The sequence below is a fragment of the Helianthus annuus genome, chromosome 8 (assembly GCF_002127325.2).
Source record: "Helianthus annuus cultivar XRQ/B chromosome 8, HanXRQr2.0-SUNRISE, whole genome shotgun sequence".
Taxonomy (NCBI): Eukaryota; Viridiplantae; Streptophyta; class Magnoliopsida; order Asterales; family Asteraceae; genus Helianthus; species Helianthus annuus.
The window spans coordinates 110,479,687-110,507,391 of NC_035440.2; the positions used below are offsets into that span (position 1 = coordinate 110,479,687).

General features: G+C 35.6%; 1 protein-coding gene and 1 non-coding gene across 2 annotated transcripts; both read left to right on the forward strand.

Moving 5' to 3' along the window:
• Window positions 1-9,576: 9,576 nt before the first annotated feature.
• On the forward strand, window positions 9,577-9,649 carry TRNAF-GAA. Its single transcript has one exon. It is a non-coding gene; the product is annotated as a tRNA-Phe (tRNA).
• A 3,063-nt stretch (window positions 9,650-12,712) lies between these two features.
• LOC110873654 (chlorophyll a-b binding protein 3, chloroplastic) lies at window positions 12,713-14,152 on the forward strand. The gene is made up of 3 exons (XM_022122635.2): window positions 12,713-12,874; window positions 13,198-13,359; window positions 13,511-14,152. Exons 1-3 carry the CDS (start codon window positions 12,749-12,751, stop codon window positions 14,018-14,020), a joined length of 798 nt encoding a protein of 265 aa, XP_021978327.1. The 5' UTR covers window positions 12,713-12,748; the 3' UTR covers window positions 14,021-14,152.
• The last annotated feature ends 13,553 nt before the right edge of the window (window positions 14,153-27,705 follow it).

Consider the following 27,705-nt stretch of genomic DNA (forward strand, 5'->3'; position numbering starts at 1 on the left):
TTATCTGTCTAGCTAATCTAAGGTGAGTTCACACTTTCTACAAGGCATGGGATTCCCGGTGGTTGGGAATGGGTAAATGATTCAAAGGAAACCTGCGTATTCTCCCTGGTTAGAATACGTACCTCCACCCTCTTAATTGAAGGGTGACAACATTTGGAACCTGCGTGATCTCATTATATGGGACACGTACCTCCACCCTCTTAACTGAAGGGTGACAACATTGTTACTAGACCAAAAACTCTATCATAAGTCCCTCATTTTTATATCGACTTAATCGCCGGGCCACTGGCAAACGGGTCATTAGTTAAATAGCGCTATTAGGTTTGATAAGCCTCACACCGTGCCACAGAGGACGGGAGTGGACTAATGGATCTGGGCACGTCAATGATGATAGACATTGACTTAGGGAACCCAACTTTCTCAGTCAGTAGTCGATATGGTAACGTGTCTAGTGGGATATTCATGGGGTAGCCCCCACGGCTGGGAGCCAGAGTAAAAGGAAAGGAATAACAATGTTTTTAAACTATGGGGTAACCCCCACGACAAGTAAGCCAGCTAAAAAGGAACTTATGTTTTCGAAACAACTTAAAATGAACACCCAACTGTGAAGTCGGTCAACTTTGTTGTTGATTCGTTACTATATGCCTTGCAGGTCATTAGGTGCTTAGATGGAGCTTGCACAGGAGGACGAGATCATTATGGGATATGGACTGTTTAGTTCCATGTTAAACTTATGAACTTTTAAACTTATGTTTTGGTTTTAAACTTTATGCTTCCGCTGATAACTTGAACTTAGTTAATTTGTTTTGGACACCAACTATAATGTTGGCTGGTTTTATATTTACTTTAATACATTGTTCAATATGATTGGTGGCTTGATCCTGGTCATATCACGCCTCCTGCGTTGATACTCCGCGTGTGGAATTTGGGGGTGTGACAGTGAAGATTTGGAAGATGAATTGTTTCTATTTTTATTTTTTTAATTTTCTTTTTCTGTTGTTTGTTATGTATTTTTCAGCTAAGAACAAAAAAATACATTATTTTAATAAAAACGCCAAACAGACATAATGATTGTGAAACCCCATAATGCAGTAAAACGCCAAAAACTCCCAAACTATAATAAAAGTAATTTGGACAAGTATTATTAAAAGCTAAAAATGAAAAGAAAGAAAAACGCCAAAAACTACTTAAAGCCATTAAAAATGCCGAACTTGGAAGATGGAACGTCTATCACCCTAAAAACTCATAAAAAGCTGAACAAAAACAATAAAAATACACACAGTAACTGAAAAAAGACGGCTACTTTATTAATATCATTTATTATAAATAAAATCCCGCCTAAACTACGCGCCAAAAACATCCTATAAGAGAGACGTCTCTGCACAATCAACTGATCACACCCCAAAAACAACGCCATGTTTCCTAGAAACCATTCACTTTAAAACGCCAAAAAAATAGTTAAAAAAGCCACAGATGGGGAACCTCGTTTCTTCTATATTGAGTATTGTTCTGAATGAAGTTTCACTGAATGGATTCTTATCTGAGGTGGGTATCTCTATAAGCTTTTGCTGAATGAGATTGACAAATATTCATGAAAAAGAGACTGATGACACTGATATGTCATCATGTCACTTTCTTCTTGATGGATATATGGATGGCATGAAGGGATCAATACATTCGAGCAGGCGTTGATCTTCAACATGTCACCAAACAAGTATATATCAAACCACAATACAGGATGCCACTAAAAATAAGCATCTTCTAAAAACGGGCGTTATGTAGGAAAATAAGGATCTAGATAAGGTATTCAAAACAGGTTTAAAACGCCAAAAAGGTTAAAGTAGAAGAGGCTGATGACAGTGAAGATTTGGATGAGAAATTAGATTAGAATTTTTATTTTATTTTTTTTCATTTTCTATTGTTTGTTATCTAATTCTCTGTTGTTTGTTATCTAATTCTCTACTAATAAAAAAAATTGAGTATAAAACGCCAAAAACTACAAACACCAAAACGCCTGATGGTGTGAAAACTGTGAGAACGGATGCTAGCAAAGCACGTTGTTGCTATATAAAACACCAAAAAATGCCAAACAAAGTATTACTGGAAAAAGCAACACTAATTGACAGATGAAATTGAACGAAACAGTAATTGTAAAACAGTAAAATGAAGAGACGGTAACATTATTGCCAAACATTTATTATATTAAAAGCCAATACATGGAAAATGGAATTTGTTTATCTTTTCAAACGCCATAATTGTCTGTCAGATTATAGGCTTGCATCCTACATGGCACAACACTTGATAGAAAAAAATAAACATCAAGAAACTTACTGATGTTTTTTACATTATAGGCCTGCATCCTATTTGGCACAACAATCAAAGCCATACTTAGTTAAAACGCCAAAATATTTACTATGATCCTGATCTAAAAACAATAAAAATGCCACGTATTCGTTAAACGCCAAAAAATGGAAAGGTGATGTGACACGCATTTAAAAAAAGAATATAAAAGGACAAAAAGGTCCCTCCGCCCTTCACTATGTCGCGTGACACGTGTTATGCCCGAATCCGTTCTCACCGTTCTCACACTTTTGAGCGTTTTCTCCTGATCTTGTTTCTATATAATTATTATCAGCTATCCTATTTTGATAATATATATATATATATATTTATATCAGTTTTGGATAATTGATAGTCACATATATGTTTTGTTCTCCAAAAACATAGATGTCACACACACACACGTATATCTATTAAATGAACATTATCACAAATTACGTGTTACTCTGTAGATATAACACATATGCTATTGTATGTACAATGTGAATATTATCATATATGAAAGAATACATGAAGAATATTGGTTGATATTGATATTACTAATCGAAAGCGTATATATTATTTGTGAACATTATTAGGATTTATTTGTTAGATAATATAATCCTTTAATATTGTTTTCTTATGCATTAAGACTAAAATAAATATATGATTTAGTAAAAGTAGTGTGAATGTTGTGATGTTAATAAACCTAATACTTGTAGTGATTAAATGGTTTATTGTGTACATGTATTAGTGTTGATAATATACATTTGTGTACACACTACATTGTCGGTATGCATTTGTAAAATGGTCTTTGCGAGATATCTATATATCGTCTACATATACTATTATTTTGATTGCTTAATGTTGAAGTTGATTTAATAGCTTTTTATGATCATATGTTATTAAAGATCACAAGGAATTGATAGTTCACTATGTTTCAAATAAACTTATATAAGTTCGTGTAAGTGATAAAAAATATTATTTCAAAAAATATCATTATAACTCATCTTATATGGTAATATGTTGTAGTATGATATATTGCATAATATGAATTTGTGCATACCATGTATTTAGCATGCTAACATTTGTTCGTATTGATTATATAGTAGAGTAATAAAACCAAAGCTGCAATTTATTATCACTCGCATGAGAGAGTATATACATATGATACCAGAAGTGTCATACTCTCTAAATCTCATTATTAGTTTGCAAGATAAATCTTACATGACTCAGTAAATTATATATATATTTTTTTCAATTTATATTATATGGAAGAGAAGAGTGTAAAGAAAAACTGGATAAAAGATTTCCATTTGTCACACCAGAGATATGCTCCTGAAGTAGCAACATCATTAAGAAAGTATGAATAGTTTGAAATAATCTCATATCCATGCGACTGAGTAAAGAATGAAAATCCATGAAAGTTTTCAGATTCTATCTTATTCCCTAAAGTGATTGTGATTACATATTGGTCATTGTAAAGATAGTGATCAGGGACATAACTGAGAAAGTTTAATGATGAGATCGACCATTTAGAATTGTGATATTGGTAATGTTAATAATGAAATGGACCATCAAAAGTGGCAAACTAAGGAGTGACTATATAAGATGATGGTTTGAACTTTAAAGTTAGGGTAAATTACATTTTTCGTCCTTTATGTTTATAGCGAGTTGCAATGGATGACCTTTAACTTCAATAATTACAATCACAATCCTTTATTTGGAAAACACATAACACATTTCGTCCTTTACCACTAACCAGGTTTATTTTACACGTTAAATTTAGTCATGTGCAACACATATGTGGGCATTTCAGTAATTTTACCCTTATTTAGTTGTATGAAATAGAACTCAAGAAATATAAATTTATATTAAATCAAAAAATCTCAAACCCTTTCTCTCTGGCTCCTTCTGAAGTCTGAACCCTCTTCCTTTCTCTCTCAAACAAACACTACACAACCATCAATGGCTACCGCCGCCACCTGTGACAACCACCGCTGCCGGAATAACCATCAAATCTGACTCATCTTCCTCTCCTCTCCCTCTCTGGCCAACAAATCCGTGAAGAACGAAGACGGCGGCGGTGTGGTGTTGTGGTATTCCGACGGAGAAACCCTAGATCGGGCCGCCATCTCAAATAACCTCCTCCGCCGCCACCTACGATGGCTCCGGCCACCGGTAATCCAACGACTGCCACTTTTCCAACCTTCCAATTTCAATTCAGAGCATTAAAGGTTTCCATTTTTCAACCCATCTATTTGGCTTGCAGATCACATCCAACCACTTTGGAAATTGAAGAATTGCTTAGCAAGATAAAAACAACAGTAGCCGAAGCATCATCTGTAGAGGCAATCTGTAACAATTTATCCCAACTTTTCAATAAACAAACAAACCAAAAAGTAAACGCACCGGCAACGGTAATAGGTGAATCATCTTCTTTTGAAACAACGTGATCAGGGTTGGGACCAACCGAGCCCTTTTGCAGCTTCTGACAAAGAGAACAAGCCATTTGTACAACTCTTACACCCACTTGTAATTCTTTAGCATATTTGTGACTAGCATCAGCGACCTCCATTTTGAAATGCTTATTGGGTTCTTTTACACCCAAATGGTGATCGGCATTTCCCCACCGCTCCGATCGACCATTTGCAGATCGGCGGTACTGCCGGAGAGAGTGAGGCGGTGTGAAGGATTTAGAGAGATGGAGAGGGGTTAGGTTAGAGAATTGGGGGGAGAGGGTGTTTATTTATTAAATATTAATGAACATTTCAAATAAAAACATGAAATGACCAGAATACCCTTATGTGGATAGACATAACTAAAATTTTAACTTGGTTAGTGTTAAAGGACGAAAGGTGTAATGCGTTTTTCAAATAAAGGACTGTGACTGTAATTATTAAAGTTAAAGGCTATCCATTGCAGCCCACTATAAACATAAAGGACGAAAAGTGTAATTTATCCTTAAAGTTATTATACATTCTCTCGTATCATACGTTTTGTATTACAAAAGTGCAAGTAATACATATACGATCATAAACCAGAAGTTTATAGATCATAATTATTTAATTAATTGGCATGACCGGTTAGACCACACCGTGTCAATAATGATGTAAAATGTATTGAAGAACTAGAAGATTCTTCAAGTTGGTAATTAGCATGCAATAGTTGCTCTCAAGGGAAATTCATTATTTACCAACCAAAGTAGGGTGAGAATCCCTAAATAATTGTTGCAAAAGCCAATGGTCATAAGAGCAACAATTCATATTTATATTTGGGCACATGTGATTTTACGTGTACAACATTAATTCACATTAAGCCAATATGTCATCATACTTCCCCATTATAGTTGGTTTTTTTTTTCGTCAGGAACCAAATACGTCTCTTCTAAGATTTTGGTTGTGCGGTATATATAATATTGATCCACCACTAGTACAATGTTGGGACCTCTAAAAGGGTTGAGAATATATGTTGGGTAAAAAAATAATTGTCTATGATTAAAACTTAAAGCCATTGGTGAGAGATTTGCTTACGGCTCATTGGTTTTCACTTTAATGAATGAATGTTCCCAACATTAGGGGGGAGATAACAAGCAGTTGGAAAGTGAAATGTAGAATGAATTATCATGTCATCTTGATCCTTAGACTATAAATGGTGAACCAGAAGTTCAAAGGATAATTCATTTACCAATATTAAAGAACAAATTATCAGACAAGTTCATTGACCTAAATAGAGTGACTAAGTAAGTCACATAATCAACTGCTTATGCTCCAGTTATATTTGTGTCCCAAGAGGACAACCACATATTTTGTAATGAGTCTATTGCACGCCTAAAACGTGGTAGTCCAGTTGATTCCAATAATAAAATTCTTCGAAAATTAGAGCAAGTAATTAAGATGGTCAAGTCGAGGTTATAGTAATAAGATCTCCTGAAGAGACAGTAGACATGATGGTTCAAGAAGAACCTCAAGTACCTGAAAATAAAGAGATCTCGATAAGTTGTATCATGTCTAAGATATGTATGGAATCGAAATAAAAATCGACGTCGTTATACTTTTGTATATAATGTAGCGCTTGAAATGATTAAGTGATGAGGATCAAGATTTGAGATCTGCCTATGGACGTAAACATAGAAAACGGGTCTTTTATGCGAATTATGTGAAAATCAAATTGAGTGATATAAGGAAAAATTGGTGGCATGAGAATTTTCGCAAAGACCTATGATTGATTATGAGAATACGTATTCTCCAGTGGTGGATGCATTGACTTCCCAATATTTTATTTGTCTGATAATATAAAGAGAGAATTGATATGCGTCTTATGAATGTTATGTATCACTTGATACTGAAAGTTTACATGAAAGTCCCGAATGATTAAATTATGTAAGTCATGTAAAGTAAGTTCTCGAGAACAATGTGATCATTTATACATATTCAGATTGAGTAGGTTATGATTATTTTACATGTTGGAACTCATGATGAGTTTCTAAAGCAATTGGGTGCTTAAAAGGTTAATGAAAACATCTTAACGATGTAATACTTGTGTACCAAGAAACATACATAGAAAACTTGTACCCGATGATTATGACATCTCAATAAATAGTGTACACGCATGGTACAATATGGAATTTGGAGATAAAAGCAAGTGTTCATGACATTTTTGCATATGATATAGATATCTATGTGTTAAATGGGCAAATTTATCTAGTAAAACTCCTAAAAAGTGAAAGCACATGCATATTGGGATAAGATGGAAAAAATTCCCTCATGGATTGATAATGCTAGAAGCATTGATATAAGAACCTGAAGAACGTACTATTTGAAGTTGACAAAATACGTATGGACTAAAATAGTCAGGTCGAGTGTTGTACAACTCGAGATATTCACATAAAGAAGGATATAAGTTTGATTAAATTAGCCATGTTTTATCAACATTCTACTTTTAAAAGGTTCACTAAAATTGTCGTTTACAGTGATGATGTCTATGCATCATCAAGAAAAAGTGTCAAACTTTTAGATGGAGAATTTTTGAGTGACCTTGACACATTGTAGTTATTGCTCGAACTGTAGTTCGAGTATATGTGTAATCAATCAAACTACATCTATAAGAGGTTTAAGCGTTTCACCATGGATAAAGCTTATTCTTTAAGTACGTTAAAGGTTATTCAATTACTTGATATAGAAAATGACTATTATAGTCTCCTATGAAAGAAATTTAAATCTTTGGTCTAGAAGTACCATGGTTAAGTGCAATTGTGCATTAATATGTTTTGCTAGCTATGTATGGTTATAATATCTGTCACTTGAGCTTATTGTCATGATATAGCCTTTGTCAAGCGAAGAGACATTAGAATGAGTTCAAAGAAATATTTCAGGTGTAAACGATATTTGATTATATTTTACTAACCCATGAAAACAAGTTTGGTTAGTCTTGTAAATTTGAGAATGTAACATAGCACAGTCGTGGATCATATGATATTTGTTTTCGAAAGGAAGCACCAAGAATCTCATACAACATTGCTCAACATAAGGGATTGTACTTCAATGGATCAAGCGACATTCTACTGGATACAAAAGCTTTGAGCAACTTTCAGGAAAGATCGACACACGTTACTTAAGGCTACTTATTCAAATGAAGGGGAGTATCATACAAGTTGCATTTTTCCTTCACTAACTAAGTTTATTCCATATGGAGTAATGTTTTAATACGACAACATTATCAGGGGGTGACAATACGCGCTGCACTCTTTTTCCCTTAGCTATGGTTTTGTCCCAATGGGTTTTCTTGGCAAGGTTTTAACGAGGCAACATCTCCACGCATAATTGGTTGATAACAAAGGGAGAGTGTTATAAATAAATATTATTATGGTTATCAACTTCATATATAGATGTATCTTGTTTAACAAGTTTTCTTCTCCTATATATAGTCCTTGTATTTTATTGTAAACACATACGATGAATAATATAAAGATCTTTCTCCCTACATTTCTATCTCATATTGTTTAGCTATTAGGCTTGTTGTTTCACAACAGCTACTTGATATTACTAAAATCCCATTTTTTATAAGCCCAAACATTTTACAACCCGAAAACTTACAGAGTAATTAAGCCCGAATGATAAAATAAGCCCAAATTAATAATAACAAAATTGAAAGGGGGGCCTAAGTATAATTGATAAAGCTAGCTTAAGACCCAAAACAATATTATAATTGAATAAGTGATCTTGCTCGTTTTATGGTGGAAACCGGAATACATAGTTCTTGTCCTTTGGTTTATCGAGTACTGAAGCTAGCTTTAATTTTACCGGTTGCAACCGCAACCGTTGAAAGATGTTTTTCTAAATTGAATGGGCCTGGAATATTTGAACAATGCTATAGTTTGTGAGGTCGAAAAAGAAACTTTTGATAAAGTAAAAGACGACGAGTGATGGAACGATTTCAAGCTATGAAAAAAGAAGATGATAAATCTATTAGATATTTGTTTTACTTTATTTATTATCGTTTTCTTATTATTGTATGATTGCATGATAAAATTTCTGGCAATGATGGTGACAAACCCACCGAGAGGGGTTCGATCTTGAGCCGCATCCCGGTTTTCATCTGGTTGTTACTTCAGCGAGGCATCTCGTGTGGAGACTGTACGGTTTCCGGGGGAACGCCGTAACCAAGTCTAACCAACCCAGCACGGGCCCGATTAAGACAACGTAGTCTGGGCAGATCTTGGCTAGGGCCGCCGTTCAGGCGGTGTGACATTGGGTCACTCAAAAATAAAGTGACCGTTCAAAAAAGAAAAAAAAAAAAAACCTCCGTCACTGCTAGAAGTATATTCAATAGGATGGTAAAGATCCCAAAGACAGAGATGGTCTTTCCGGTTTGAGCAATAAGTTGAACTTGGGATGCAAGGGGCATCAGCTTTTAGTTTGCCAAGTCCGCAACAGACTTCTTTTACCTTTGTAATTCCTATAGACCAAAATAAATAGGAAAAAAAAATTTTTGTAATCCATGTTGTATTGTTGCATGATTGAACTCAAAAACTACATGTTATTTTAAAGAAGTCAAGGATTTAGTACCGTATGCCTCAGGATGTTGGATTAAGTTTATAAAAATACAAAAGAGAGAGACATGGATGAACGGGTCCGGGCTTCATTTTAGCCCAACTGTTGAAGTAGTTGGTCGAGGACTAGTGAATAAGAAAGCCTACCTGCTTTGTTAATGGGGTTACTATATGATATATAGACAAGACTTCATGTACAACCAAAAGCGGGGATAGCTCAGTTGGGAGAGCGTCAGACTGAAGATCTGAAGGTCACGTGTTCGATCCACGTTCACCGCATTTTTTTTCATTGCTTGATGTTTTCGTATTTGCTGTTTTTCATTGCTTGATGTTTTCGTATTTGCTGGGCTTTATTCAAGCCGCACTTTCGTTTAGTTTTCACCAATTTAATAACTTCGAATCACACCAGTAGTGACCACTGACCGCTCTCATTTATCATGATTTCTGTTTCTACCCAACTAAAGTTTCGTGTATACGAATCCGGCAATCCGGCCACACATGAGTTACCTAAGATTGGCTTATAAAAATTTAAAAATTAAACTTCTTCTTAGACAAATAAACCTATTACTGGTACAAATATAATAATAATATTATAGGCTTATTAAAACTTAAAAATTATACTTGGTACATAAAGTTTGATTAGAAGCATAAGTCGAAATAAACTTATTACTTTACTTGTATAAATATAACTAGGTTATAACCTCATGTAGTGGCGAATACAAGAATTTTTCCCATCAGGTTTCTTTTGGAAGATTTCACTAATTCTCACTATTTTTTTTAAATCATACAAAATTTCCACTATTTTTTTTCATTTTTTCCCAAACTAAGGGGGTTCCCGGGAACCCCCAAAACACCCCTGGATCCGCCACTGCGTGTATTACACGGGTTAAATAAATGAATTTTATATACCAAATAATAAAACATTATCTTTTTAAAAGTCTCCTTTATTGCACGGGTTGAAGAAATGTAATTTTATATATTAAATAATAAAATAAGTTATATCTATAAGAACCATATGTATTGTACGGGTTGAATAAATGTAATATTATATACCAAACAAAAGAAATATATATCTTTTAAAACCATTGTATTACACGGGTTAAATAAATGTAATATTGTTTACCAAATAATAAAAAAAAGTTATATTTTTAAAAACCCCCGTGTATTACATGGGTTGAATAAATATGATTTTATATACCAAATAATAAAAAAATATATTTAAAAAATTAACGGATTTTTTTTATATTTAAAGTAGGATAAGATTGAATATTAATCTGAACTAACGGATTTTTTATATTTAAAGTAGGATAAGATTGAATATTAATCTTTATTTATTTAGTTAATATAAGATTGAAAAATCATATGATTGAATAGGTGGGAAGTTGTATGATGATAAATCGGTTAGCCGTACTGAATGATAAAGATAATAGTGATTATTGAACAAATTAATTAATCGAACTTAACAGAAACATTTGTGATGTTAGGTGGATTTTTTTAAATTATTTGAAAGTTAATATCAACTTTGGAATTCGTATGAATTCTTATTAGATTTGATTAAATATTATTGATAATAAAAATTTGTATTAGATTAGATTTTAGATTTGATTAAATCTTATTAATAATAAGAATTTGTATTAATTTAGATTAAATATTATTATTATTATTATTATTAGTATTATTAATAAATTTAATCAATTAAATGAGAGAATGACAAGTGTCCCAAAACAGGTTTTTTTTTATTATATAGTATAGGTAGATTACCTATGTATTAATTATTATGATAATTAACAACAATATGGTTATAATTTTTTTTAAATAGAAAAAAATACTTGTCTTCTGTGTAGGATTAGATAAGGAATATTTAAATTTCGATAACAATAACTTAAATTAAATAAGTAATTTCAATTTTTACAGATAACTTAAAAATTTGTATTAAATTAGATTTTAGATTTGGTTAAATATTATTAATAATAAGAATTTGTATTAATTTAGATTAAATATTATTATTATTAGTATTATTAATAAATTTAATCAATTAAATGAGAGAATGACAAGTGTACCAAAACATGTTTCTTTTATTATAGAGTATAGATAGATGACATACTATACATTATTATATAATATGATATAAAATTTTATATAATATATATACTATTACAGGGTAAGATTATTGTAAAAAAGGTTAAAAGTGTGAGAAATGTGAGAAATATTGTGGAGATAACATGTGTTCTAAATCTAAATTAATTCAAAAGGGCAAACAAGTAATTTTATCATTAATTCAATTAATTAAAAACTTCTCATAACCGCCACTTTAATTATAGGAACTGGATTTTTTTTAAAAGATCTCTATAAACACAATTAAGCAAGTATATAACACCATTCAACAAGTATATAACACAATTCAGCAAGTATATAACACCATTCAGCAAGTATATAACATCATTCAGTAAGTATATAACACCATTCAGTAAAGATATAACACCATTCGTCTATTCATGGACTAAGTATATCAATATGGTACTCATATTAAAGATAAAAAAACGCTCGTTATTATGGTGTAATTTAAAAAAAAAGTTACGTATAAAAAGTTATTAACGTTTAAAAAAGACCGGAGGGGGGGGGGATTTACATGTGCATTAATGTTAGTTTCTTGATTTAAAAATGTTAAATTTACCTATATACCCTTAATCTAGAAAATTAATATATTTAATAGTAAACATTATTTACAATTTTGCCATTATGATCTTAACACCTTTCTCATAAAAAACCCCTTTTTTTACGGGAACCTCTACCTACTATTACATATAATTATGCTAAGAAAAAATAATGAATATATGCTATATATCTAATATAAAAACATTTAACTGTAAATATATATTTAAAATATATGCATATAAAACAACTAAATGATCAATAAGTGAAGCTTAAATCTGTAAGATCCGGGCTTGAACTTTAGACATTGAACATAAAAATACCGAACCGACTCATTTACACCTGATCACATTAAAAAAAATATTATGAGGTTATCTAGATTTCTATTCTTGCTAGTAAATTATGAGCATGCTAACAAAAATGCTATTGAAATAAAATTACATACATAATTATAAGAAGACCAGAGAAACTACGCTTGATCAATTATATTTTGATTATAAAAAGAATATATAACTTCCAATAAAAATAAAGTACAAGATAGAATCTAGATTAAATGGATATAAGAAATATATTAAAGCAATGTGATTGGTGCAAGTGAAATTTGCTGATTTGTCACCAAACCACAATGCAATATGAACCACAGATCTCAAAACTCACAATGCCTATACATACCTCATTTTTCACACCTTTTCTTCTCAATCTCTTTCAAGTTTCAAGCTTTAATTAATGGCATCCATGGCTACTAGCTCCTCCACTGTTGTCAGAGCCACCCCTTTCTTGGGTCAAACTAGAGCCTCCAATGTTAACTCCCTTAGAGATTCTGTTTCCATGGTCAATGGCAAGTTCACCATGGTATTGCATATCTCCATCTCTAGTTCTCTACTGAACTAGTTTTAAGTATATAACTGCGAGAATTGCATACTAATTGTTTTAATGTGATACATAACATAAGACGGTTATGTAACCGCCTAACCGTCATCTTTTCACTCTACTATTGCATCTCATGAGCACTACCTTCAACTACTTATTGCGATTCTCTCAGTTCTCTACTTAAAACTGGTTATCTATTGAACGGACGCATCTTTATGTATGCATGTATATGTCTATGTATGTGAATGAAGAATAAGCTCCAAAAGTTGTAGGATGCTGATGATATATGTTGTGAAACTGAACAGGGAAATGAGTTGTGGTATGGACCGGACCGAGTGAAGTACTTGGGACCTTTTTCGGCCCAAACACCATCATACTTGACCGGTGAATTCCCGGGTGACTATGGTTGGGACACCGCCGGTTTATCCGCTGATCCTGAGGCTTTTGCCAAGAACCGGGCTCTTGAGGTAATCAAACTTTTCAAATTTAGACATTGAGTAAGTCGGGTGGGCTGGATAACAGGTCAAAATGACTTATGTCAAAACAAGTAGTTTTTTTTTTTTTATGTCATTTGATTATTAGTGTATAACCGCCTAACGCATAAAGAAAAATGTTTAGGTGATCCACGGGAGATGGGCGATGCTAGGAGCATTCGGGTGCATCACCCCCGAAGTGCTCGAGAAATGGGTGAAAGTAGATTTCAAGGAGCCCGTTTGGTTCAAAGCCGGAGCCCAAATCTTCTCCGAAGGCGGGCTAGACTATTTGGGCAACCCAAACCTAGTCCACGCCCAAAGCATATTAGCGGTACTCGGTTTCCAAGTGGTCCTAATGGGCCTAGTTGAAGGGTTCCGTATTAACGGGCTTGAGGGTGTTGGAGATGGTAACAACCTCTACCCGGGTGGTCAATACTTTGACCCATTGGGCCTTGCGGACGACCCGATTACTTTTGCTGAGTTGAAGGTGAAGGAAATCAAGAATGGAAGACTAGCAATGTTTTCAATGTTTGGGTTCTTTGTGCAAGCAATTGTGACAGGAAAAGGACCATTGGAGAACCTTTTGGACCATTTGGATAACCCTGTGGCTAACAATGCTTGGGTCTATGCCACCAAGTTTGTTCCTGGTTCATAAACATTGTGGCTCGTGAATTGTTCTTGTAAACTATGACTTGGATGAAAAAAAAAATTAATTAACTGTATGCAGAAATATCAATGTGGATGAACTTTTTTTAATTATATAAAATGGTATAAATTTGTATTTTAAGCAATAAAAAATTAACGAGATAAGTGTTTAACGTTAATAAAAATATCTACATGACAATCACATCAACAAAAATCGCCTACACAACATCCACATATGTCGTGATTGTGATACTAAATGACGTTTTTCGTTCATTCAGACACGCATTTTTAAACAAATTAAGAGATTTAAATATATCAAAACTTTAAGGTTATTTCATGCCATGAAACTATGGATGGTGTGACCGGTTTAACAATGCTCCGGGTTCAACCAAATCTGACCCGTACTAATTAAATAACTCGTTAAAACCTGTTACCCAACCCACCGTTCACAGCTTAAATCTTTTTTTTCAACACAGACCGAAACAACAGGATCTCAAAACTAGCACAACTCATTCCATAAAACTAGTAACAAACTGTAGCAGTTGCAGGAAGTTAAAGTTTACTACAAATTTGAACACTTTACGTCTTTAACAACCTAAGAAACTTGACACTCAAAAGTCAAAACATACTTTCCAAATGCTTATTATGAGATACAGATTTAGCAACACCTCATAACAAGCAGTTCTTGCAAAGTTGAACTGATTGATTTTGCTATTGCTTGATTAAGGTGAGTTCCACCAAGTTATCACATGGGACCGATTGTTTTTGCTATTGCTCAACGACTAACTGTTTCAAAAGCTTCATGTAGTTTTCGCAAATCTCAAAATGCAATCGATTTATTTTACCCCAAGTGGGCCCGAACTTAACAAGAGCATCTTCGCTGACAGTGGTGGAGTTTGACCAAAAGTTTCGGTGTGTGTGTGGGGGGGGACCCCCCACTTCACACTAAGCTACGCCCCTGTTCGCCGATATTCCTACAATCCTAAATACAAAGATCATGTTGGTTATCAGGCCCCAATCGAAACAGCAACTACAAAACAAATCTGTGATAAAAAAAAACCTATTGTTCGAGTCTTTATGATATATGAAATCGGGAATACAAGACTGAAAAGAACGACATGCTCAATACCTTAATACTACCACCTTCATAAACCCGTACAATAATCGTGTATTAGCCCGCTAGTTACATCAACTTACTACTTTGACTCATTAAGTTGCTAGACACTTTAAACAATAAAAACCAATGTTTTAAAAACCGGTGCAAACCGGCCGGTTGTACTGGTTGAACCAGTTAAACCGCCCGGTACACCCAGTTAAACCGTTTCTAAACCAAATTCGGTACGGTATAAAAACTGGATTTTAAAACATTGATAAAAACACATGAATAAATTAATAAACTTGGCCCATTGGAAACCCCTCAAGATTAACCCGACATTCACCCCTTATCTTGACCTTTTAACCCATTTCTTCAAAGTAGAGCCAATTCTCCCTCTTGGATCATGTTTGCTTCTTCATCTTTGTCTTCCCATTTGGTGCCTTCATATCCAAAATGGCCAAATGTTCCACATTCAAAGATCCGAAACCTACTCTTTTCACATCGACCCGTTCCCCTTCCACGACCTTTTTCAAAGTTTCTTCCACGACCCTTTGCTCGTCCATATTACCTATCATCTTGCTCACCATTTTTAGCCATCAAAAGTTGACTTTGCTCTTCAAGTGACATACTTTCAAGGTTGCAATATTGTTCAATAGGAGCTACAATTAGCATACACTTCATTGGAACCTAATTAAGGAACTTTCTTACAATCATTTCTTCATCAATACATGAACCAAGACTAAACTTTTCAACTATACCACTTATCTTACCCGGAAAAGTTAAAAAGTTTACAAGTCTTGGTTCTTGTCTCGATGAAGAAGTGATTGTAAGAAAGTTCCTTAATTCGGTTCTAAAGAAGTATTTGCCAATTGTAGCTCCCATTGCACAATATTCCGACCTAGAAAGTATGTCATTTGAAGAAGCGGTAGGAAGGCTAAAAGCGTACGAAGAAAGGCTCCAAAGTTATGTAGAAAATGAGGAAGAGCAAGGTAATTGATACGACCGAGTTCGAGATGGTCAATCTCCAAGAACAACAAGAAGGGAGAAGATGATCTGGGGCAAATTTTCTGATAACCTTTATTAAAAAAAACAAAATACTTATAGGAAGTTCAAACTTAGAAAACAGGAAACAATCTTTTCAAAACAGGAAACAAATAACTAAAAATAAGAAAGCTGTAAATATTTTGATCTTGAGATCTTCGTCTTGAATTTGCATCTAATCTCTCAACCGAATTGGAACTCGGGTTTGTCTACTGGATCGTCGAACATCTTGTTGGGCCAGAATAACATCTGGTTACGACCTGGATCCCGGGCCTAGTTCAATCGTATCAATATTCTCCCCTTCGAAAACGGCCTTGTCCCTAAGGCCGGAGGTAGCTGAGGAAACTGGACCCTCCAATAGATCTGGTGGTAAAGGAATGAAACTTGAATCCCAGTCGCCTTTGCACAAGCGGAACAATGACACGTGAAACACCGGGTGAATGCGAGAACCAATTGGCAAATCGAGCCGATAAGAGACTTTACCAACACGCTCTAAAACTGTGAATGGGCCATAATACCGACGACTAAGCTTCTCTACACCGCGATTAACAACCGACTTTTGATGGTACATGCGGAGTTTTAACAATACTCAGTCCCCAACATTGAATTCCATGTCTTGTCGGCGACGATTAGCTTGTTCAGTCATACGATGACGAGTTTTGTGAAGATTAGCCTTTAGAAGATCAAGGATCTGTTGATGTTCCAATAAAGCATCATCAATTGACTTAGGCTTCGTATCCGACCGAGTGTAATGTGGAATAGACGGGGGTGGCCGGCCATACAACGCTTGAAACAGGGTCATCTCAATAGCGCTATGATAAGAAGTATTGTACCATAATTCAGCCAAGTATAAAAACTTCGACCACCGCTTGGGTTCATCGCACGTGAAACAACGCAAGTAGCTCTCTAAGGTTCGATTAACGACTTCTGTCTGGCCGTCTGTTTGTGGGTGATACGCACTGGAATGCAATAACTTGGTACCAATGGCGTCAAAAAGTTCTGTCCAGAAATGACTTAGGAACACAGGATCTTGATCAGATAAAATACTTTTAGGTAACCCATGTAACTTATAGACTTGCTCAAGAAAAATGGCAGACAATGATTGTGCAGTGTAGTGAGCCGAAAGAGCAATAAAGTGGGTGAATTTCGACAACCGATCCACAATAACCCAAATTGCGGTTTTCCCATTTGACGGTGGCAAGCTTGTAATAAAATCCATAGAAACCTTTTCCCAAACCTGATTGGGAATAGGTAATGGCTGCAACAAGCCATATGGTTTGTATGTGGAGTACTTGGTTTGTTGACAAATTTGACATTCCGATACAAAGCACGTAACGTCTAAACATAAGTTGGACCAAGAAAAATGAGATTTTAAGCGCTTGATTGTGGCGGTAATTCCAGAGTGGCCTCCTATCTTACTAGAGTGAAATTCATGTAACAATTTATGGCATAAGGCGGGTAAATCCGGAATTAATAGGAGTTGCTTATGATACATCAACCCATAATGAACAGTGTAATTGTTCACGGTAGTGGAGTCGCGGATGCCATCAAATAAGGTGTGACCAATAGAAGACTTGGTGTAATATTCACGCAACTCTTGTAACCACGGAAAGACAGGCGTGGATAAGGTGAGCATATGGAGATCGTCTATGCGATTCAAGGCATCAACGACCTTGTTTTCTTTCCCTGGTTTGTAATGAATTTCGAAATCATACTCCAACAACTTGCTAGCCCATTTGTGTTGTTAGGGCGTTTGGATGACTTGTGTCAAAAGATGATGGAGACTGCGTTGGTCTGTAAAGACTTGAAAACGGCGTCCCAGCAACTAATGAGGCCATTTTTTAATGGCCTGAGTGATGGCAAATAGCTCCCTAATGTACGCCGATGACGCCCGTATTTTTTTGTTAATCTTCTTAATAAAAAATGCAACCGGTCTATCTTTTTGAGACAAAACGGCACCAATGCCATAATCAGAAGCATCCGTGGTAATATTAAATACTTGAGAAAAATCAGGTAAAGTAAGGGTAGGAAGATTTATCATTGTAGCTGTAAGTCTTGTTTAACCGGATCTTTCAATGATATCAAACCTAATCTTGTGAGAGTGAGGAATCCAATCACAAGATGATTCAAGATAAACCGAAAAAATATGAAAAGCAAGAACACCGAAATAACTTTTTTTTTTTTTTTTTTTTTAACTTTTAACTCACACACGTTTCGATTACTTTAACAAGCAAAAACGTCTGGTATGAGTACACCACAATCGAATCGCCTTCACTCTAGCTTCTCTAGGAAATTGTGTAACAAGGAGGTTCCAAAAGTTCAAACTCTAAAACAAGTCTCAAACTTGTTTATATACATAGACAAGCCCAAATCCCTACATGGGCTCCCCTTGGGCCTGCTTGGCCCACATGGCCTAAAGCTTGGCCCAAGTGACCTGTAAAGGTCCAAAACCTAATACTAACTAACCCGGTAAAGCCCAGTTCGTAACCATAGTCCGTTGGATTAATTTGATGCGTCAGTCTCACACTTTAGGGCCTAACAATCTCCCCCTAGACTGATGCCATCAAATTGTCTTCATAACTTGAATTCAGCAACGTCTTCTACGAAATCTATGGTTGTCTCTAAGCTGCAGATGTTGTGGAAGTTCTTGACTTCTGAACTCTCAGCACTGGGTCTCTTTCTTCATCTTTTGTGGTTAGCTTCATATCAGGATCACGATCAGCATTTGCTTGAAAATCTTGTCAAAAAGAATGCGAGAGGAGGATTCTCAGCAACTCTTTTCTTCTTCAGTCTTTGTCTTTCAAGCAGGTTCACGGTACTTCTTCAAATGTACTTTCACTGTCAGACGGCGTCTCGTATCCGGTTCTTCTGACTCAGGTACATCTTGTTGTTGTGATGCTTTGGGCTTCTTCAGCAACTAACAGCATCTCAGTCTTCATCAACCCCTGTTCTTGATTGAAATCAAGTTCTGCACATGCTCACAAACTCATAAGCAAACATTTCTTATGCAACAGGGAGAGTACCATATGAACACTAGGTACATCCAAGTACTTGTACTCGGATTTCACAATTTAAACTCTTTCAACTTTTGATGATCAGTCAAATCTTCAACAACGGTTATAATTTTTTAATTTTAAGAAAAACAATTAAAAACTCTATTTTTGAATTTTTTAATTTTTTGATTTTTTTTTTATTTTTAATTTTTAATTTTAAGAACTAAAAACAAATAAAAATCAAAATATAAACAACTACCATAATATACAATTACAATTGCAATGGGATCAAAATTCGTTCTCAGGCAGACTAAGGAACACTTTTCAGCACAAGCCTAATCAAACTGGTCTATGCGATTGCCAATATGTTTGTCCACTTAAACTTTAACGCTCAACTTTCAATTTTCAACTTCGTGATATGCTTAAGGTAATATTATACTATTATACCCGTGTGTCCCATTCCAAGGCATACCCCCATGATCAAGGTAAGCACAACGATTCATCGTAGCAGGTGAGTATACTGATGTCATCCTTTAAGATATCCTGACTGTGTCTAGGTCTGCATATAATCTGTTTTATCATGTTTTGATTTGTTAACAATGAACACCCAAACAAATACTAATCAAATTCCGGAAATATAAGAAGCACACTCTATCATGCAAGTATCTTCCCTACCACATATTTCACAAGTCCAATCCAGATTTCTGAAATCTTAACTGGGAATAGGTTGAGAAGAGAACAGAATAGATCTTAAGCAGAGATGGTATAATATACAAATCAAATGAGTTTTTCTCAATTTGATATAGGTTTCTTGGGGTTTCTTTTGGGCACTAGAGGTCCTCTTTCGGGTGTATTAGATCTACAGCGTGACAACGTACAGCTAGGTCAGCATGTATCTGGATGCAGCAGAAGCTGTCGTTGCCTAGCACCTCCAGGTCAGCATATATCTGGATGCAGCAGAGGAGGTACACGACTTTTTCAGAGAAGATTTCAGAATCAGATCAAAATTGTGTGTATCGGGACAACATACAGACATTCAAATAGAAATGAGCTAATTCCAAGTGACTTTCTTTCCTGGGGTCATGTACAATTTTAGTTCTAACCAGAAGGACAGCCAAGATATCCTCGGATGATTCAACAATATAAAGACCCGAAACCTCAGATGTTGGCTATCTATCAACGCAAGATTTAAGACCATAAAATCATACACCGTTGGTATGTTACCCACATGGTACATAGTTCGTTATGTTTATATCACTTAGTATCTTTTATTATGTTGAGCGTCAAGCCTATTGACATATCGCAATAGATCCTGGTCTTTTCAGCTATGGCACCTTACATGTGTTAGTCAAACCCTTTAACACGAACATTTATTTCACTTCCCATATCATGCAATTTATCTTTTTGGCTTTTTCATTTTTCTAATGTTTTTGTATTTTTCTCATTTTCTCCCCCTAAAGCAATACATATACATACATCAAACTCTTTTTGTATTTTTCTTTTCTGAGTTTTCTCCCCCTAAACTCTATATCTATCTATATATTCCTCTCCCCCCTAAATTTGTGCATAAATCTTGTATTTTTGCGCAAATTTACCATTTACTAGAGAAAGGACACTTTATGTACAAAGTTATAAACTAAGAAAAAGAGAGAAAAATATTTTTGCTTAACCGTTCTGTCATCAGACTGAAGACTAATCAAATTCAAATCAAAGTACTGAATTTAAACGGTACCTTTTGCTGATCTTATCTTACTTCTCTAATCTCCTCCAAAGGAAACATATCATCTGTAAAAAAAATTTGAACTTTTTGCAACAGTGAAATGTTACCCGTTTTATCTCTGGAACAACCGCTATCAACATTCCAGAGATTGTCAACAGCTCCTCCTTAGTTGTTCCTGAAAAGTAAGGAGATTAGTAAGACATGGGTACCCAGGCCATCGTGGTCCTGGGATTACCTGAAGCATCAAAATAAGACACTTCTTTCAAACACAAGTCCCCTTTAATTTCAAGGACTGGAGACGTTGCTGCTTTGGATTTGGGTTTCCAAAACTGTTTCGGTCTAGCAAACGCGTTTGTTGCCTTCGGTTGAGCAACTTTAGCTGTTTCAGGTTTGTTAGTTTTAGAAACACGTTTTTGTTCCTGAACAGCCTTGCGTTTGTTTTTAGCAGCATTCCAATCCCCATCAGAAGGTTTAACCTTGGGATTCACATTCTTCATTGCCTTAGGTGAAGATACCTTCATTGGCTTGGAATGATTGTTATCCTTTGATGTAACCCTCTGATTTTGCATATAGTAGGGTACGTAGGGACGCCTTGGGCAGTTTCTAGCAATATGACCCGCAATGCCACAGTTGTAGCAAGTTTGTCTTTTCATCGGAAAAACGTTTTGAGCATCTTGATTTGCTCTAGCAGGTCCTGAAGGACAAACTGGTCCTTTTTGCGCTGGATACGCCTGCACATTTCTCTTAGACGAAGACGAGTTTGGGTGCTTGTATTTGTTGTTCGCAGAAGTCTTGTTGCTCTGAGCACCATTCTTCATCTTTTCTCCCTTATTGGAGCTTTCAATCACCTTGTCACGAGCCTTATGAGATCGTGATTGTCCTTGATAAGCAGACTTCGTATACCCCCGACTTTGATCTGCTCGTTTTGGCTCCTTTTGCGTGTTGTGAACCGGCTCACAAACATCAGCACAAGAGTGAATATTGGCATTTTGTTGCACGTTTGGGCGATGAACACAATTTCTAGCAATGTGCCCAGGAATTCCACAGTTGAAACATGTTTGTCGCTTCAATGTATGGAGATTCGGAGAGCTAGCAGCAGTAGCTGATCTGATGGGTCTAGATGACCGAGCTTGCTTAGCATGCTTAGGTTGCTTTGCTTGTGTTCCGTGTGCCTTTTCTGATTTCTTCTGTACCTGTTGATCAGAACTAGCACAAGCATGAGATTCAGTCAACTGATGTTTTTCGTCTTTTATAATTTTATCAGGATCATTTTGAAAAGACGATTCAGTTTCTGTTTTAATTTCCTTTTCAGAAACATTTTCTTCTGATTTTTCATTTAATGTGACCACCTCTTCTTTTCCAAAATCTGGTTCAGTTTTAATTTCAGAAGAGGTAGAAGTTTCATCAACACGTGTTTCTGCATCACATGCATCAACAGTTTCCAATGGCGACCCACTAGATTCAACATTAGGGACACCCACTGAGATCGATTCAGAAGAAGAATCAGAATATTCTTGATTTTCTTGAGAAGTAGTTTCAGTGGTTTCACTGAATGTATCCTGAGGGACCTCACCTGTACCACTATCATCAACTGAAGAGTTAGAATCATCACATTCACAATCATTAACTGAAGAAAATTCATCACCAGAATTAATGTTCACAGATTCAACACAACCATCATCAGTCTTGCCCAAAACATCAGGCCCATTAGCAGCTAAAGAAAGAAACATGCTAAAAATATTTTGTCCCAAAATAACATCGGGATGATTTTCATCAAAACAAGGTGTTTGTAAATCAGAATTTAAAGCTTGTTCTCCCCCAAGAGTACCTTCACATTTCAAGTCAACCTTTTCTGCACATGCAAACGACTGGTTAGGATCAACATTGCCTTTTGAGACGAAATTCATTGAAGGAGCTGGTCGTTTATTATCAACAAATTTGCTGTTGATTGATGACTTATCGGTTTTTGGACCGTAAGTCATCTTGCCCTCATTAATTAACTCCTCTTCCGTGAAAGGCATATAAGTGTAATTATGATTGTATGGAGGAGGAGTTTTTGTGTATCCTAGACCAGCCCCTTTCTTTTCTTTGTACTCTAGTTGTATGTCACAAATGTTCTTGACCAAATTACTAGAAGTGTCAAATTTTTTAATATTGATTTCATTTACCTGATATTTGACTTTCAAATCTTCTAATTCTTTGGTCAAGTCACTAATTGTTGCTAGAGCATCTAAAAAATTACAGTTCTTGGCGCTGAGATCTTCTTTTAACTGAACGATATCTTTTCTTTGGGCCTCAATTTTTTTCTTTGTAAAGTTTTTCATTTTTGGCCAAAGTAAAGTTTTTATTTTTAATATCTTTGTAATCTTGAATCAACTCAACGTTGTGTAACCGATATGCCTCAACTCTTTCTCTACACTCAGGAGTGCAAAAGACTGAAAGCATCTCTTCACGTAATGTCATTATTTTAATGGGTGGTTGATACTTTTGTTCTTCTCCTCAAAACACAAACCAAACGAGCACCCGTGTACTCGCTAACTCAAACCCTTTGCACGCGAATGAACCCACTTTCTGAATCGCGTCTCAAAACCTGCCAAAACCGTTATCACAAACAAAACCTTTTTTTTTTAATTAACTAATTAAACAATATAACTAAACTATTATTATTATTATTATTATTATTATTATTATTATTATTATTATTATTATTATTATTATTATTAAAAACAATGATTATCTAATGATTACCAAATAATTTTAATATTATTAAAATCAAAAAAAAATCAAGTTGAATTCTGTCTTCTTCTTCGTTAAACACACCAAACCGAAACCCTAAATTTCTTTTGAAGAGTTCAGCCGCCAGACTCCGATGAATTTGAAAAGTTCAATGCGACGGTGAGCGACGGTGGTTGTACGATGAAGTCGGAGGACTGTGAGGGTTGCAGGTGTGATGAAGGCGAACAACGGTTGAACGGAGAAGACGGTTGAACTGGTGGCTGGAGTTGATTGATGATAGAGTGTACGGTACGCGAACGATGATGTGGTGAAGGTGTGCGGTTCTGATGTGGTGAAGATGTGTGGTTCCAATGTGCGGGGTCGGAGTGCGATAAAGGAGTTGTTTCGGAGAATCGGTGAAGAGAACGATGATGATGAAGCTTGTTGTCAAATGGAGATGATGATCGATGATGACCAGCAGGTTGATCGGAGAATCGGTGAAGAGAATGAACGTCGATGATGAACGTCGAAAGGTGGAGGTCGGAGATCGACGGAGAAGATGGATGATGACAGAAACGGTTGATGATGGTGTCTGTCGGAGAGGGTTATTGGTAAACGAAGAGGATGATGAGAAGATGGCGGTCGGTGACGGAAGAAGTGTAGACGATGATGATGGCAGTTGCAGGTTACGTCGGTAACTGGATGATGAACGATTGATGGTTGCGACTAAAAAGGATGCAACTCGAGACCTTTGTTGCGACTCCGGAGAATGCGACTCGAGACCTTGCAGAAGATGAAGACGAGTCGAAACCGAGGATGATGATGTCGACTCGAAACGGTGTGGAATGGAGGTGATATATATGGAGGTTGCGAGTCGGAACGGCGCGAGTCGAGACAATGGTTGCGACTGAAATGATCAATAACTCGAGACTGTGATGATGATGATGATGGTTGCAACTCGGAATCGAAGAACACGATGAGTCGAGACCGCAGAGATGAGATGAGACTCGAAACCTATGAAGAAGATTCCTGTGATTGCGACTTGATGACTCGAGACTTTGAGTCGAGACCTTTGAGAATGGATAATGTGTCGAGACCTATTCTTGTGAAGGAGAAGACCACTTTTTCCGTTAAACAAAGGACCCGAAATCAGTTGAAGAAACTTTTAAGTTTGGAAACTAGAAAATTTCAAAGATTCTATCAATCAACCAATCACCGAAAATTTTGTAAAATTTTAAAAATGAGATATTTCTAAAGATTTTTGAAAATTACGTTTAATCCTTTAACAGCTTTCAAAAGATCAAACAACCAAAATATAGCAATTTTATAAAAATCTTGATGAATATGACGAAGAACGCGAAGAACACCGAACCAAAAATAGCGAAGAACTTGAATCTTTGATATCACACCGAACCTAGAAATAGGTTCTAAAGGCTCTGATACCACTTGTAAGTCTTGTTTAACCGGATCTTTCAATGATATCAAACCTAATCTTGTGAGAGTGCGGAATCCAATCACAAGATGATTCAAGATAAACCGAAAAAATATGAAAAGCAAGAACACCGAAATAACTTTTTTTTTTTTTCACCTTTAAACTTGCACACGATTCTATTACTTGAACAAGCAAAACCGTCTAGTACAAGTGATCCCAACCAAATCGCCTCTCTCTAGGAATTTTTGTAACAATGAAGATCCCACCCTAAAACAAGTTAGAAACTTGTTTATATACATAGACAAGCCCACTTCTCACATGGGCTCCCCTTGGGCCTGCTTGGCCCACATGGCCTAAAGCTTAGCCCAAGTGACCTATAAAGGTCCACAGCCTAATATAAACTAACCCAGTAAAGCCCAGTTCGTAACCATAGTCCGTTGTATTAATTTGATGCGTCAGTCTCACACTTTAGGGCCTAACAATCTCCCCCTAGACTGATGCCATCAAATTGTCTTCATACTTGAAATCAGCACCGTCTTCAACGTAGTCTATGGTTGTCGCTATGCTGCAGATGTTGTGGAAGTTCTTGACTTCTGAACTCTCAGCACTGGGTCTCTTTCTTCAAATCTTGTGGTTAGCTTCATATCAAGATCACGATCAGCATTTGCTTGAAAATCTTGTTCAAAAGAATGTGAGAGGAGGATTCTCAGCAGCTCTTTTCTTCTTCAGTCTTTGTCTTTCAAGCAGGTTCACGGTACTTCTTCAAATGCACTTTCATTGTCAGACGACGTCTCGTATCCGGTTCTTCTGACTCAGGTACATCTTGTTGTTGTGATGCTTTGGACTTCTTCAGCAACTAACAACATCTCAGTCTTCATCAACCTGTTCTTGATTGAAATCAAGTTCTGCACATGCTCACAAACTCATAAGCAAACATTTCTTATGCAACAGGGAGAGTACCACATGAACACTAGGTACATGAAATTTCACAATTTAAATTCTTTCAACTTTTGATGATCAGTCAAATCTTCAAGAACGGTTATATTTTTTTAATTTTAAGAAAAACAAATAAACACACTATTTTTGGATTTTTGAATTCTTCTATTTTTTAATTTTTAATTTTTAAGAACTAAAACAAATAAAAACTCAAAATATAAACAACTACCATAATATACAATTACAATTGCAAATGGGATCAAAATTCGTTCTCAGGCAGACTAAGGAACACTTTTCAGTATGAGCCTAATCAAACTGGTCTATGCGATTGCCAATATGTTTGTCCACTTAAACTTTAACGCTCAACTTTCAATTTTTCAACTTCGTGATATGCTTAAGGTAATATTATACTATAATACCCGTGTGTCCCATTCCAAGGCATACCCCCGCGATCAAGGTAAGCACAACGATTCATCGTAGCAGGTGAGTATACTGATGTCATCCTTTAAGATATCCTGACTGTGTCTAGGTCTGCATATAATTTGTTTTATCATGTTTTGATTTCTTAACAATGAACACCCAAATAAATACTAATCAAATCCCGGAAATGTAAACAGCACACTCTATCATGCAAGTATCTTCCCTACCACATATTTCACAAGTCCAATCCAGATTTCTGAAATCTTAACTAGGAATAGGTTGAGAAAAGAACAGAATAGATCTTAAGCAGAGATGGTATAATATACAGATCAAATGAGTTTTTCTCAATTTGATATAGGTTTATTGGGGTTTCTTTTGGGCACTAGAGGGCCTCTTTCGGGTGTTTAGATCTACAGCGCGACAACGTACAGCTAGGTCAACATGTATCTGGATGCAGCAGAAGCTGTCGTTGCCTAGCACCTCCAGGTCAGCATGTATCTGGATGCAGCAGAGGAGGTACACGACTTTTTCAGATAAGATTTCAGAATCAGACCAAAATTGTGTGTATCGGGACAACATACAGACATTCAAATAGAAATGAGCTAATTCCAAGTGACTTTCTTTCCTGGGGTCATGTACAATTTTAGTTCTAAGCAGAAGGACAACCAAGATATCCCCGGATGATTCAACAATATAAAGACCCGAAACCTCAGATGTTGGCTATCTATCAACGCAAGATTTAAGACCATAAAATCATACGCCGTTGGTATATTCCCCACATCATACATAGTTCGTTATGTTTATATCACTTAGTATCTTTTATCATGTTGAGCGTCAAGCCTGTCGACATATCGCAGTAGATCCTAGTCTTTTCAGCTATGGCACCTTACATGTGTTAGTCAAAACCCTTTAGCACGAACATTTATTTCACTTCCCATTTCATGCAATTTTTCTTTTTGGCTTTTTCATTTTTCTAATGTTTTTGTATTTTTCTCATTTTCTCCCCCTAAAACAATGCATATATATACAGCAAACTCTTTTTGAATTTTTCTTTTCTGAGAGTTTTCTCCCCCAAGACTCTATATCTATCTATATGTTCCTCTCCCCCCTAAATTTGTGCATAAATCTTGTATTTTTGCGCAAATTTACCATTTACTAGAGAAAGAACACTTTATGTACAAAGTTATAAACTAAGAAAAAGAGAAAATATTTTTGTTTAACCGTTCTGTCATCAGATTGAAGACTAATCAAATTAAAATCAAAGTACTGAATTTAAACGGTACCTTTTGCTGATCGTTTCATACTTCTCTAATCTCCTCCAAAGGAAACATATCACCTGTAA

What these genes read in the sequence shown, in the direction of transcription:
- LOC110873654 (XM_022122635.2), top strand. Translation starts at nt 12,749, where the DNA reads ATGGCATCCATGGCTACTAGCTCCTCCACTGTTGTCAGAGCCACCCCT. An exon ending in TCAATGGCAAGTTCACCATG is followed by an intron (nt 12,875 to 13,197) that starts GTATTGCATATC and finishes GAAACTGAACAG; the next exon opens with GGAAATGAGTTGTGGTATGG. An exon ending in CCAAGAACCGGGCTCTTGAG is followed by an intron (nt 13,360 to 13,510) that starts GTAATCAAACTT and finishes AAAAATGTTTAG; the next exon opens with GTGATCCACGGGAGATGGGC.